Source organism: Oncorhynchus keta, chromosome 20 (assembly GCF_023373465.1).
Source record: "Oncorhynchus keta strain PuntledgeMale-10-30-2019 chromosome 20, Oket_V2, whole genome shotgun sequence".
NCBI classification, from domain to species: Eukaryota; Metazoa; Chordata; class Actinopteri; order Salmoniformes; family Salmonidae; genus Oncorhynchus; species Oncorhynchus keta.
The window spans coordinates 15,371,451-15,384,540 of record NC_068440.1 but is presented as its reverse complement, the minus strand read 5'-3'; the positions used below and the strand labels follow the sequence as shown (position 1 = coordinate 15,384,540).

Genomic DNA, 13,090 nt, shown 5'->3' with positions numbered 1-13,090 from the left:
TGCCTCAGACAGTGGCGTAGGAGAATAGCGAGGAGTCTCCTGTATTCATCACACTGTGTTTGACTGAAGTGGTGGGAAGGTATGAGACTGGCTCTCTCAGCATCGTTAGGCTTCCTGTCGTCTGGGGGGTATAGTGAATGATCAGGACCTGGAGACAGGGCTGTTGATGGTCTTTTTGGAGAGGGAGAGATCGGGAGAACCAGGGTGAGAGACAAAGACAGACAGACCTGAAAGAGAGATATAGAGAGATTAACTTTAGCTAGCCAGGAACTGATGGTGTCTGCGTCATTGTCATTGCAGGGCCAGGCAGGCCCAGCCGGAACCTCTGGACCCCCAGGAGCTAACGGAGAAAAGGCAAGTCCTCCTCAACCACACCCGATTATTACCCACACACTTTTACCTTCCATAGAACATAAATGATTGAGTTGAAGACCTGAAAACATCTAGTGGTTTGTGTCTGTTATGTCCCTTGCCATACAACACAGTGGCCAGAGGTGATATGCATTATTTATTTACTGTTTGTCCTACAGGGTGTGAAAGGCGATAGAGGACCCCAAGGAGGGCCTGGAGACAAAGGTGAAATAGGCCACACCGGACCCCCCGGCCACCCCGGTGCTGCTGGCATCATGGGGAATCCTGTGAGTACATGTACCTGCCTGGTGGTACTACCAGTGCCTACCATAGGCCACCATCTTTGCTATTTAGTAGTCTAGTCTCATATCCCTGTGTACTGTATTGCCAACTCCTATGGTCATTGCAGTAGGATGAATGTTCTTTCTGACTCTTCCCTCTTCATCTCTCTGTAGGGTAACAACGGTCAACCCGGCCCCATCGGTCCCCCAGGAGCCCCTGGAGAAAAAGTCAGGATGTTGTCAATGTGTTTCATTTTCAGACCACATATTGCACTACATGTCATCAGTTTTATATCGGCCTCATCCCACTGGCTGGCCATATAGGTCAACTGGGCTGAGTGTTGTTTTGGCAGAGGTCATTAATCATGGTTGTGTTGTTGTTGATTTATCCTGGTTGAATCTGTGGAACTATCTTGTGTCTGTTTCCACCCTGCAGGGCAAGGAGGGGATGAAGGGAATCCAGGGGCCACCAGGTCTACCTGGCTTAATGGTGAGAAACGCTGTTGATAAACTCTTGTGAAGGAGTAGAAATGACCTGCTGAAGACATACAATATTATTGATACTAACAATACTAGTACTACCTCTATCTCAAGCTAACCATGATAACATACGTGGAACTTATGGAGGGGACTGTAAATAAACAGTTTGAAAATTAAGTCTAAATTCTAAAAGCTGAATGTTCCACAGGGTCAAATGGGCAAAATTGGCAAAGATGGCCGCCAAGGAGAACAAGGAGAATCTGTGAGTACACATGATATGGCCAAGATATTATTCCCAACATATTCTGTATGTCCTGTACTGTAATTCTGTATTCTGTACATAATCAGTCATAATGGTCTCTGGCTATACATGGCACAATATGTGTCCCCTGCATATTTAATGCTCATAATTCCCTTGGTGTGTGTAATCTAACCATGTGGTGTGATCTCAGGGTAAACAAGGAGAGCCAGGACCACAGGGACAACCCGGACTCAGGGGAATGCCTGTGAGGAACTTAAACTGTGGGGAGGATTATTTAACTGTGTGGTTAATGAAAATATAACTTCACCAGTATTCATGTTGATGATTATCTCCATGCAGGGCTTCAAAGGTCACAGAGGAGAGCCTGGACCACCAGGGTCAAAGGTCAGTCCTTTGACTCCCATGTCACAATAGTCAACACATTAGATGACTAGGCCATAAAGTGTTGAATATGAATGTCGGCTTCTGTCTTCCCTGGTCTGTCAAGATCAAATAATCTCACTCTCAAAATTGTGACACATGCCTACTCTTGTTAAATCTCACTCAGCTCTTAGTTCTAGTATACGATATCTTCCACAGCAGTGTGACCAATAGCATGTCTCAGTATAGTGTGACCAATGGCATGCCTCATTACAGACACCACTGAGGCACTGAATCACAGTGCCAGGCTCACATCTCCACCAGCCTTTTCTCTGACCGAGATGGACCAAGTGCCCAAGTGCATCACCAGAACACCTCTCTTAAAACAGGATTATGTTGGATTGACTCCTCTCTACCTCCATGTCAACCTATGGATTTTAAAGAACACATTGTATGTGCTGTATAGGAGTGTCTCGCCTTGACCCCAGACTCGTACATCCAGGCCATCAAGGTCAAGGCGTTGGAGTTTTTCCTCTAATCCCCATACATTTGACCATTGGAGCCCCTTTCTATAGCTATAATCAAAACATTTTCTATAGAACTAAATTAGGAAAAGAGGGGCCTACTGTGAATTGATTGATTAATATATTTCTGTCCTTAACCAATCAGGGTGAAGATGGAAAGGAAGGCCGTAGCGGACCGGAGGGTAAACCTGGCCAAGATGTGAGTAAGAACATGCATTTAGCCAATCATAACTCTGTAATTATCAACATACAGGGAATGTCTCACTAATATATGCGTTGTGTTTGTTTTTGAAGGGTAATATTGGACCACTTGGACCAGAGGGCCTTGCTGGCCGGAGAGGGGAGAATGTAAGTCACCTTTACACTGCAGTTGACAAGCCTTTATCTGCTGACACTTAGCACACCAGACTTAGCATGATGGCAACCTGGTTGATAGAAAGTGACACTAATGTCTGTCTGTATTTCTCCCTCTCCCTCCCTCTCTACCTTTCTCGCTCTCCCTCTCTACCTCTCTCGTTCTCTCCCTCTCTACCTCTACCTCTCTCGCTCTCTCCCTCTCTACCTCTCTCTCACTCTCTACCTCTCTCGCTCTCTCTCCCTCTCTCTTTCTCCCTCCCTCCTTCCATCTCTACCTCTTAACCTCTCTCAAGGGTAAACCTGGTGAACCAGGACCTTCAGGAAAGCCAGGAGCCCCTGGTACTCCTGTGAGTGATTATTTATATACAGCACTAACTGCTCTTAACATTGCATACATTGCTTCTGTGAAAACAGAAACATGCACATGCAGTGAAATGCTGTTTGTATTTTGCGAACACAGCAGCTTCTCTCTACCATGTATCTGGTACTCCACAGCCAGCAAGATCAAGCCCTTGTAAATATGAATATTAATCACTTGCAGCTGTTTAGTCTTCCACTTAGTCTTCCACTGCAGGATCTCAGCGATCACTGCCTCATCGCCTGTATCCGCCACGGAGCCGCAGTCAAACGACCACCCCTCATCACTGTCAAACGCTCCCTAAAACACTTCTGTGAGCAGGCCTTTCTAATCGACCTGGCCCGTGTATCCTGGAAGGACATTGACCTCATCCCGTCAGTTGAGGATGCCTGGTCATTCTTTAAAAGTAACTTCCTCACCATTTTGGATAAGCATGCTCCGTTCAAAAAATGCAGAACCAAGAACAGATACAGCCCTTGGTTCACTCCAGACCTGACTGCCCTCGACCAGCACAAAAACATCCTGTGGCGGACTGCAATAGCATCGAATAGCCCCGTGATATGCAACTGTTCAGGAAGTCAGGAACCAATACACGCAGTCAGTCAGGAAAGCTAAGGCCAGCTTCTTCAGGCAGAAGTTTGCATCCTGTAGCTCCAACTCCAAAAGTTCTGGGACACTGTGAAGTCCATGGAGAACAAGAGCACCTCCTCCCAGCTGCCCACTGCACTGAGGCTAGGAAACACGGTCTCCACCGATAAATCCATGATTATCGAAAACTTCAATAAGCACTTCTCAACGGCTGGCCATGCCTTCCGCCTGGCTACTCCAACCTCGGCCAACAGCTCCGCCCCCTGTAGTTCCTCACCCAAGCCTCTCCAGGTCCTCCTTTACCCAAATCCAGATAGCAGATGTTCTGAAAGAGCTGCAAAACCTGGACCCGTACAAATCAGCTGGTCTTGACAATCTGGACCCGCTATTTCTGAAACTATCTGCCGCCATTGTCGCAACCCCTATTACCAGCCTGTTCAACCTCTCTTTCATATCGTCTGAGATCCCCAAGGATTGGAAAGCTGCCGCAGTCATCCCCCTCTTCAAAGGGGAGACACCCTGGACCCAAACTGCTATAGACCTATATCCATCCTGCCCTGCCTATCTAAGGTCTTCGAAAGCCAAGTCAACAAACAGGTCACTGACCATCTCGAATCCCACCGTACCTTCTCCGCTGTGCAATCTGGTTTCCGAGCCGGTCACGGGTGCATCTCAGCCACACTCAAGGTACTAAATGATATCATAACCGCCATCGATAAAAGACAGTACTGTGCAGCCGTCTTCATCGACCTCGCCAAGGCTTTCGACTCTGTCAATCACCAAATTCTTATCGGCAGACTCAACAGCCTCGGTTTTTCGGATGACTGCCTTGCCTGGTTCACCAATTACTTTGCAGACAGAGTTCAGTGTGTCAAATCAGAGGGCATGCTGTCCGGTCCTCTGGCAGTCTCTATGGGGGTGCCACAGGGTTCAATTCTCGGGCCGACTCTTTTCTCTGTATATATCAATGATGTTGCTCTTGCTGCAGGCGATTCCCTGATCCACCTCTACGCAGACGACACCATTCTATATACTTTCGGCCCGTCATTGGACACTGTGCTATCAAACCTCCAAACGAGCTTCAATGCCATACAGCACTCCTTCCGTGGCCTCCAACTGCTCTTAAACGCGAGTAAAACCAAATGCATGCTTTTCAACCGATCGCTGCCTGCACCCGCATGCCCGACTAGCATCACCACCCTGGATGGTTCCAACCTTGAATATGTGGACATCTATAAGTACCTAGGTGTCTGGCTAGACTGCAAACTCTCCTTCCAGACTCACATCAAACATCTCCAATCAAAAATCAAATCCAGAGTCGGCTTTCTATTCCGCAACAAAGCCTCCTTCACTCACGCTGCCAAGCTTACCCTAGTAAAACTGACTATCCTACCGATCCTCGACTTCGGCGACGTCATCTACAAAATGGCTTCCAACACTCTACTCAGCAAACTGGATGCAGTCTATCACAGTGCCATCCGTTTTGTCACTAAAGCACCTTATACCACCCACCACTGCGACTTGTATGCTCTAGTCGGCTGGCCCTCACTACATATTCGTCGCCAGACCCACTGGCTCCAGGTCATCTACAAGTCCATGCTAGGTAAAGCTCCGCCTTATCTCAGTTCACTGGTCACGATGGCAACACCCATCCGTAGCACGCGCTCCAGCAGGTGTATCTCACTGATCATCCCTAAAGCCAACACCTCATTTGGCCGCCTTTCGTTCCAGTACTCTGCTGCCTGTGACTGGAACGAATTGCAAAAATCGCTGAAGTTGGAGACTTTTATCTCCCTCACCAACTTCAAACATCAGCTATCCGAGCAGCTAACCGATCGCTGCAGCTGTACATAGTCTATAGGTAAATAGCTCACCCTTTTTCACCTACCTCATTCCCATACTGTTTTTATACTGTTTTTATTTATTTACTTTTCTGCTCTTTTGCACACCAATATCTCTACCTGTACATGCCCATCTGATCATTTATCACTCCAGTGTTAATCTGCAAAATTGTATTATTCGCCTACCTCCTCATGCCTTTTGCACACATTGTATATAGACTGCCCATTTTTTTCTACTGTGTTATTGACTTGCTAATTGTTTACTCCATGTGTAACTCTGTGTTGTCTGTTCACACTGCTATGCTTTATCTTGGCCAGGTCGCAGTTGCAAATGAGAACTTGTTCTCAACTAGCCTACCTGGTTAAATAAAGGTGAAATAAAAATAAAAATAAAAATCTTTTAGGAGATTTACCTCCAACAAAAGCAACATTCATAAGAATGACAGAAAGCTAACTGTCAGGTTAATCTCACCCAGTCCCTTATAACCAGTAGTGCTGCCTGTGAGATAATGGCACCGGAAAGGGTGGCTGCCGTTTTACGGGATCTTAACCAACCGTGCTATTTTGTTTGTTTTTTCGCCTTGTTTGTACATAATATTGCTGCTACCGTCTCTTATGACCAAAAATAGCTTCTGGGAGCTTCTGGACATCAGAACAGCGATTATTCATCTTGAATTGGAAGAATAATTTTTCTGTAATGAGTCGGCCGAGAGGGATTGACTCCAGACACCCAAACAGACCCTCATCCCATCATTCGCAGGATAAAGAGACAGAGGATTTTCACAGGAGATCGGGGTGACTTGTGAGGATCAGACAATGAGTGGCTAATATGCCTTTGCCATCGGTACTATTGGCCAACGTAAAATCTCTGGATAATAACATGGACGAATGAAAAGTGCATATACCCTAGAATGCTATTCGTTGACTACAGCTCAGCGTTCAACGCCATAGTGCCTTCAGAGCTCATCACTAAGCTAACTCCCTCTTCAACTGGATCCTGGACTTCCTGACGGGCTGCCCTCAGGTTGTAAAGGTAGATAACACATCCGCCACGCTGATCCTCAACACGGGGGCCCCTCAGGGGTGCATGCTCAGCCCCCACCTGTACACTCATGACTGTACGGCCAGGCACAACTCCAACACCATCATTAAGTTTTCCAATTACGCAGTTGTAGGCCTGATCACCGACAACGATGAGAAAGCCTATAGGGAGGAGGTCAGAGACCTGATCGTGTGGTGCAAGGACAACAACTTCTCCCTCAACGTGATCAAGACAAAGGAGCTTCAAGATGTGGCATGGGTCTTCAGATCCTCAAAAGGTTCTACAGCTGCACCATCGAGAGCATCCTGATGGGTTGCATCACTGCCTGGTAAAGCAACTGCTTGGGCCTCCGACCGCAAGGCACTACAGAGGGTAGTGCGTATGGCCCAGTAAATCACTGGGCCAAGCTTACTGCCGTCCAGGACCTCTATACTAGGCGGCGTCAGAGGAAGGCCCTAAAAATTGTCAAAGACTCCAGCCACCCTAGTCATAGACTGTTCTGTCTGCTACCTCACTGCATGCGGTACCGGAGCGCCAAGTCTAGGTCCAAGAGAAGTCTAAACAGCTTCTACCCCCAAGCCATAAGACTCCTGAACATCTAATCAAATGGCTACCAGACTATTTGCAGTGCCTTCCCCAACCTCTTTTACGCTGCTGCTACTCTGTTATTATCTATGCATAGTCACTTTAATAACTCTACCTACATATACATATTACCTCAACTACCTCGACTAACTGTTGCCCCCACACATTGACTCTGTATCCGTACCCCCTGTATAGCGCCTCGCTATTGTTATTTTACTGCTGCTCTTTGTTTGTTTTTGTTTTTTGAGTGTATTTTTCTTAAAACTGCGTTCTTCATTAAGGGCTTGTAAGTATGCATTTCACTGTAAGGTGTTGTATTCGGCACATGTGACAAATACAATTTGATTATTGTTCAACTACAGTATGACTACGCCATGTGAAAGTCCACATGTTTCTGTGTGTATTACAGGGTCCCGCTGGAGCCAAGGGAGACCCTGGGAACCCAGGATTACCAGGCTTTAGTGGTCCAAAGGGACCTTTGGTAAATAGCGATTCCTGATCCTCAACGTCATTACTAGTGTGCTAAGCTACTGTTGCTATACCTCCTAGTCCTTCATGTTGGAACAGTCTGAGTTGAGGTTAAGCCATAAGAGTATTTCAAGTTGTGACGCAACCATTTCTGATTTGATCAAATGCATTTTTACTTAAGCGTCTCTTCCTTCCGTCTCTCTATCTATCTAGGGTCCTACTGGTCCTGTCGGCCCAGAGGGAAAACAGGTAAGAACCATTGAGTGATTGATTGATTGGTTCGTTTGTTGATTGATTTTTGGATGACATATTAACATTTTCATCAGCTACTTTTAGTATCTTTACACTACGAAATGGATATGATGTGGAACATGGATTGGGAGATGTCTTGCCAACGACACACTAAACAAACTATTTCTCTGTTTCACAGGGTATGTCAGGCAGAGCAGGAGAACGTGGAGTCAAAGGAGAGCGGGTGAGTACATACAGGAGCAGGCCCAACCACAGACCATAAGTAGACCATTGTTTATATTGTCTCTGAGTGTGTTTTGTTGGATGTCTTTGTAGGGGGACTCAGGTGGGAAGGGAGATAAGGGATCTGTTGGAGATCCAGGTATGCCTGGTAACCCGGGGCCCCCAGGCCGTAAGGGCCACACAGGGATGATGGGTATGTCCGGACCCCCAGGAGAGGTGGGACTTACCGGGCCTCAGGGAACACCTGGAAACCCCGGACAACCTGGACCACGAGTGAGTAGTGACTTGAATACTTGCAATGGCTCCCCAGAGTTAACCGCCAGGTTTTTAGCTCAGCAGGTTAACGGTCTTGTTATTTACAATATACTCTGGTTCATATCCAGTCAAAGTGCTATAGAAAATAATACAGGCATCTGGAAATCGATGATGTAAACATGGTAATTTCTCCTTTCAACAGGGAGAGTCAACATCACTGGAAACAATGAGAAGGCTGATCCAGGAGGAACTAGCTAAAGCGTTAGATGGTGAGACTGGCGTATTGTTAGGGACAATGGGACATTAGTGCAATCTGCAATGTATGCTATGTATGTTTGACCTCATATGAGCTGTGCAAGTCCTAATCGTGTGTGTCCGTGTGTCCCACCTCCAGACAAAATGGCGTACCTGATGGCCCAGATCCAGCCGGCACATGTGAAGAGCACGGCAGGTCGGCCAGGACCTCCAGGCCCCTCGGGGAAAGACGGGAGCCACGGTCGCCCCGGGCCCCCAGGGGAGCCTGGCATGCCAGGGCAGAATGGAGGAGATGGCATGAGGGGACCCATGGGTCCTAAAGGTAACTTATCCAAAGTGAAGAACCATTATTATTGGTCACACATACTGTATTTCTTGGTTCAGATATACAGACAATGTGAGAGCATAAGACTAAAAAGTGTAATATTGTCAAACCACTACATGAGAGATTTCAGGTTTCCACAAAACACATTTACACCAACCATTTATATTAGTTGCCTTTGGTGTTCTTGATTTAGACACTGTCTGTAAGAACATCATTGTGAGTGTTGTCTATCATCTCTGTGCCGTCCAGGTGAGAGAGGATCCAGAGGAGACAAGGGAGAAAACGGAGTTGGACAGAGAGGAGAGACTGGACCATCAGGTCCTATAGGTACAGTACTGTTGATCTATTACAGCAATATATCAATGGAATGTCTCTATTACTACAATATCATTCTAAATGGATGTTTGTTTGTGTCCATCTTGAGATCCGTAGTTGCTAAACTATGCACTATCCAGCACGAGTGGGGTGAGTGACTGACACTTGAACTTCCCAAGAAAGCAGCAGTTGCTTCAGTGTGACTTTGCTACTCCACCCCCCAGGTCCAGCAGGTATGCCAGGCTATGGTAAGGACGGGCAGTCCGGGGCGGCTGGAGCTCAGGGAGAACCAGGGAATCCTGGCCCCCATGGCCAGCCAGGCCCCAGCGGACCCCCAGGACAGTGTGACCCCTCCCAGTGTGCCTACTACGCTAGTCTGGGATCACGACCCCACACCAAGAACGTCAAGGGGACTTAAAGAGACAGAGACACACTAACTGCTTCCAAAATGGCAACCAATGCCTTGTATAGTGCACTACTCTGGTCAAAAGTAGTGCACTATAAAGGGAATAGGATGCCATTTGGTATGCAGATAGAGAGCTACAAGTCCAGCTATTTATGAACTGGGATGTGTCAGGATGAACCAAGAACTTTTCTTTCTATAAAAATATATCTCCTTAGTTTGGAGGGAGCACGAGAGAAGTGTTCTGCCTGCCTGCCGGTCAGAATAAGTTTGTTTTTGTTTTTGTTGTGAGGGTTGGGGGTGAAATGACCAGGGGAAGTGGGTGTGGAGGGTCGGTTTGTGTCTGATATTTGGTAATGTTATCATCAAGAATTACGTTATTTGTTCAACTTAGACGGACTGCCATTGTTCCTATTCGGCTCGAAGGACCATGTAAAAGACCCAGTCAGGCTTACTGGGCCTGGGTTCAAATAGGATTTCTTTTCGCTTGATTGAGCTTGCCTGGCACAATGGAACCAATGGAGTAGTCGTCAAAAGGGCAAACCCTGCTGATCTGGCACTTTAGGCAGGCTCACTCAAATGCTCAAAACTATTTCAAAGAAAACAAATACCATCTCTACCCATGTCTGGTAAAAGATGGAGCCACAGTTACAGAACAGCCATTTATACCATGCTAGAGTTGTCAGTCTCCCAACGTACACAGTCGTAAGTCGTATGGGTTTAACATCAGATTCAACCCATCAGTCAGTAGCCACATCATTGATCCAGCAGTAGGCAGCTCCTCTGGAGTCAACTGGTAGTGATCCAGTCAAGTTATTTCTATTGATGGGAAGGGAACATTGGCCTGAATGAGGCACAATCTGAAATGTCAATATTAAGTTTCATAGACAGATCTTTAATGATCCTGTGGATGGTGGTGAACGACTACATACATTGTTTTGCCTTGCCTGTAAGCTTCTAATAGTGCAATTGTCTTGAATAATGAGAGACGGGCCACCAGTACTGGACAGGGTGAATACTGAACTTTCACATTCTCTGGGTATCTTAACTTTTATTACAATCTAAGATAGTGTGTCAGCAACAAAACCATTTGTGACAGCTTTAATTACCTATTGTACAGTGTTTGTTCATTGTTCCTCCAAAGGGAATCCAACTTCATGAATGCGTGTGAGGCCTTTAAGTAGACAAGACTCGTAAGACTTTCAAAGGGAAATGGAAAACTACAAAAGGAAAACTACATTTCCCATTTCGTTTCTACCTAAGTGTCTCTGGTGATTCCACAGAGTCTGCCAGTAACCAGTCTGGAGAGAGAAGCTATTAAAACCACAGCCACTCGTTCCTCAAACATTGCTTGTTTCCTGGTTTCACGCTACGTTCTCTCTAACTAAATCGTTAAGTGCTATACAACATGAGTTTCTTCTTACCTGTTTTGTGATTGGTAGAGTCAGTGAGTATTCTGTCTGAAGGATGTCTTTCATCACTCATCCCATGTCCCTGGTGGACCAATTATACCCTCTCTAAAACTCACAAGATGAGTCGAGGGAGAGTCAGTAAGAAAAATACAATAGATTACTCACTGCTCACTCTAGGGGAATTATTTTGGCTTGAAAAAATGTAAGACATCTATATTGAGGTTCCGAAATGTTCATCAGATCACCAATAAAGTAAAATAGATATATTGTCTTTTAGGCCTTATATGGATGTGAGCCTGGATCCAGCATGTATTTCTAGAATACAGTAAGAACACCCACAGTGTTCCAGAACCCAGGCCAACACCAAAAATGTTCCAGAACCCAAGCCAGCAGCCACAGGGTTCCAGAACCTAAGCCAACACCCACAGTGAAAACACTGCTTGGCCATCTGCACCTCCGGTCACTTCATTGAAGGTCTTCCAAGGTGCTGAATAGTTATAGCTAAACATACAGTGTCTACATTGCCCACTGTACTGTAGCTTATAAAACTGCCTCATGATCCATGGCAGTCAAAGGAACAAAGACAGTATGCTCTTCACTGACTTGCATACACTTTACTACCACATCACAGTGAATATGTGTGGACTTCGTTATGAATTACGTTTCAGAATGCCAAATAGGAGAAATATAATAGTAACATAATGGTTTGGTAAATGGAAAACACTTGTTAGCCCATGGATGTGAACATTCGAATGTCTGGTGTTTGCTGCCAGCGCTCCCCATAGAAAATGATGCAGAAGGTGCACATTTCTAATAATGTTTGGCTTGTTTCCTCATTTCATATACATTTGTGATAATTCAAAACAACCAACTGTATGTAACTGATTTAGAGTTTTTGTTAATTATACTGTTAAATGATTCACAGTTTGAAATACCAGTAGCTTACCGTATGTGGAATGTTTAAAATGGTTTTACGATGGTAATCCTTACCTGTTTATCCTAAAAGAATGGTGCTAAAATATCCTAAATTAGTGGCTGGTATGCTTGTACGTATTGGAAAGGTGTATTATGTACTGTATCATGTTGTAATAAAGACTGGAACAGATCTTTTTTTTTAGAAAAAGGCTTTTGCTTTCCTTTGTGAGTAATCTTTCTGTGTCCTCTTATAAGTGCTGGTATGAATTGAATTCTCAATTGTTAGGTTTCCTACTTAACCTCTTTGCTCAATGTCGAATATTACCAGCTAATTTACCGGTAGACCCTGTAGGCATATGACAACTTCATTGCTTCTTTTGAATGTCAGTCGCAACTTCGACAGACCCATTGAAATGAACAGTAATCGCTCAGTTTAAAATGTTCTCCCGTAATAATTTGCATAGCATGCACAATTGGCAGTTCTGTAAAATATCGAACCAATTTTTATTGCTAATCAGAATTGTAATTTTTCTGAAACGATCTATCGTGCAACTTTTGGTATGCTAGTGTTTTATGGACAACCTATCGCCTATTATTCCAAGAGATGCCAGTAGATCCATGATTAGACCTATGAAGACAAATAGATGCCGTTGAGGGGGGTAGAGGATGGAGGAGAGAGGAGGGGAGGAGGTAGAAGGGGGGAGGAAGAGGGGGAGGAGGAGGGGAGGAAGAGGGGGCTAATTCTAGCCTGCAGTAGCCCAATTTCCTGTTTCAGCCAACAGCCAGCAACCTTCTAAAGGTCATATTGACTCAATAAATGAATCTCTGGTGTATAGACTCAGAGAATGGGATGTTGACACTCCTCAGTAACTAGGCAACGGTGGACTGGAAGACCCTGCGGACGTTTATAACAAAAACTGGTCAAACTGGTCCCCTGGAGGTCTTGGTCCATTCCCTAGATGTAACAGCTTCAACAGATAGAACTCTCCAATGGTAATCATGATGTCACAAACAGCTCTCCAATGGTAATCATGATGTCACAAACAGCTCTCAAATGGTAATGCTGAAAGTCACAAAGCTGTCATAGTATTTTGGGCCTCCCAGGTAGCTCTGCGGTCTAAGGCACTACAGATCCGGGTTCGATCCCAGGCTGTGTCGCAGCTGACCGTGACTGGGAGACCCATGAGGTGGCACACAATTGGCCCAGTGCCATCTGGCTTAGGGGAGGGTTTGGCCAGC

The 13,090-nt window shown here is 45.6% G+C and overlaps 1 protein-coding gene across 4 annotated transcripts in view; it reads left to right on the top strand.

Moving 5' to 3' along the window:
- Positions 1-12,059, top strand: part of LOC118399463 (collagen alpha-1(XXII) chain-like) — a 74,210-nt gene extending 62,151 nt beyond the window's left edge. For all 4 annotated transcript variants that reach the window (XM_052472163.1, XM_052472161.1, XM_052472164.1 and 1 more), the window contains 18 exons: positions 301-354; positions 531-638; positions 807-860; positions 1,069-1,122; positions 1,321-1,374; positions 1,565-1,618; positions 1,714-1,758; positions 2,404-2,457; positions 2,553-2,606; positions 2,909-2,962; positions 7,439-7,510; positions 7,711-7,746; positions 7,928-7,972; positions 8,065-8,244; positions 8,429-8,495; positions 8,621-8,803; positions 9,056-9,133; positions 9,346-12,059. In XM_052472163.1, the coding sequence (XP_052328123.1) occupies positions 301-354; positions 531-638; positions 807-860; positions 1,069-1,122; positions 1,321-1,374; positions 1,565-1,618; positions 1,714-1,758; positions 2,404-2,457; positions 2,553-2,606; positions 2,909-2,962; positions 7,439-7,510; positions 7,711-7,746; positions 7,928-7,972; positions 8,065-8,244; positions 8,429-8,495; positions 8,621-8,803; positions 9,056-9,133; positions 9,346-9,539 (1,440 nt within the window). In that variant the 3' untranslated portion in view covers positions 9,540-12,059. The remainder of the gene's footprint in view (positions 1-300; positions 355-530; positions 639-806; positions 861-1,068; positions 1,123-1,320; positions 1,375-1,564; positions 1,619-1,713; positions 1,759-2,403; positions 2,458-2,552; positions 2,607-2,908; positions 2,963-7,438; positions 7,511-7,710; positions 7,747-7,927; positions 7,973-8,064; positions 8,245-8,428; positions 8,496-8,620; positions 8,804-9,055; positions 9,134-9,345) is intronic.
- Positions 12,060-13,090: the final 1,031 nt, after the last annotated feature.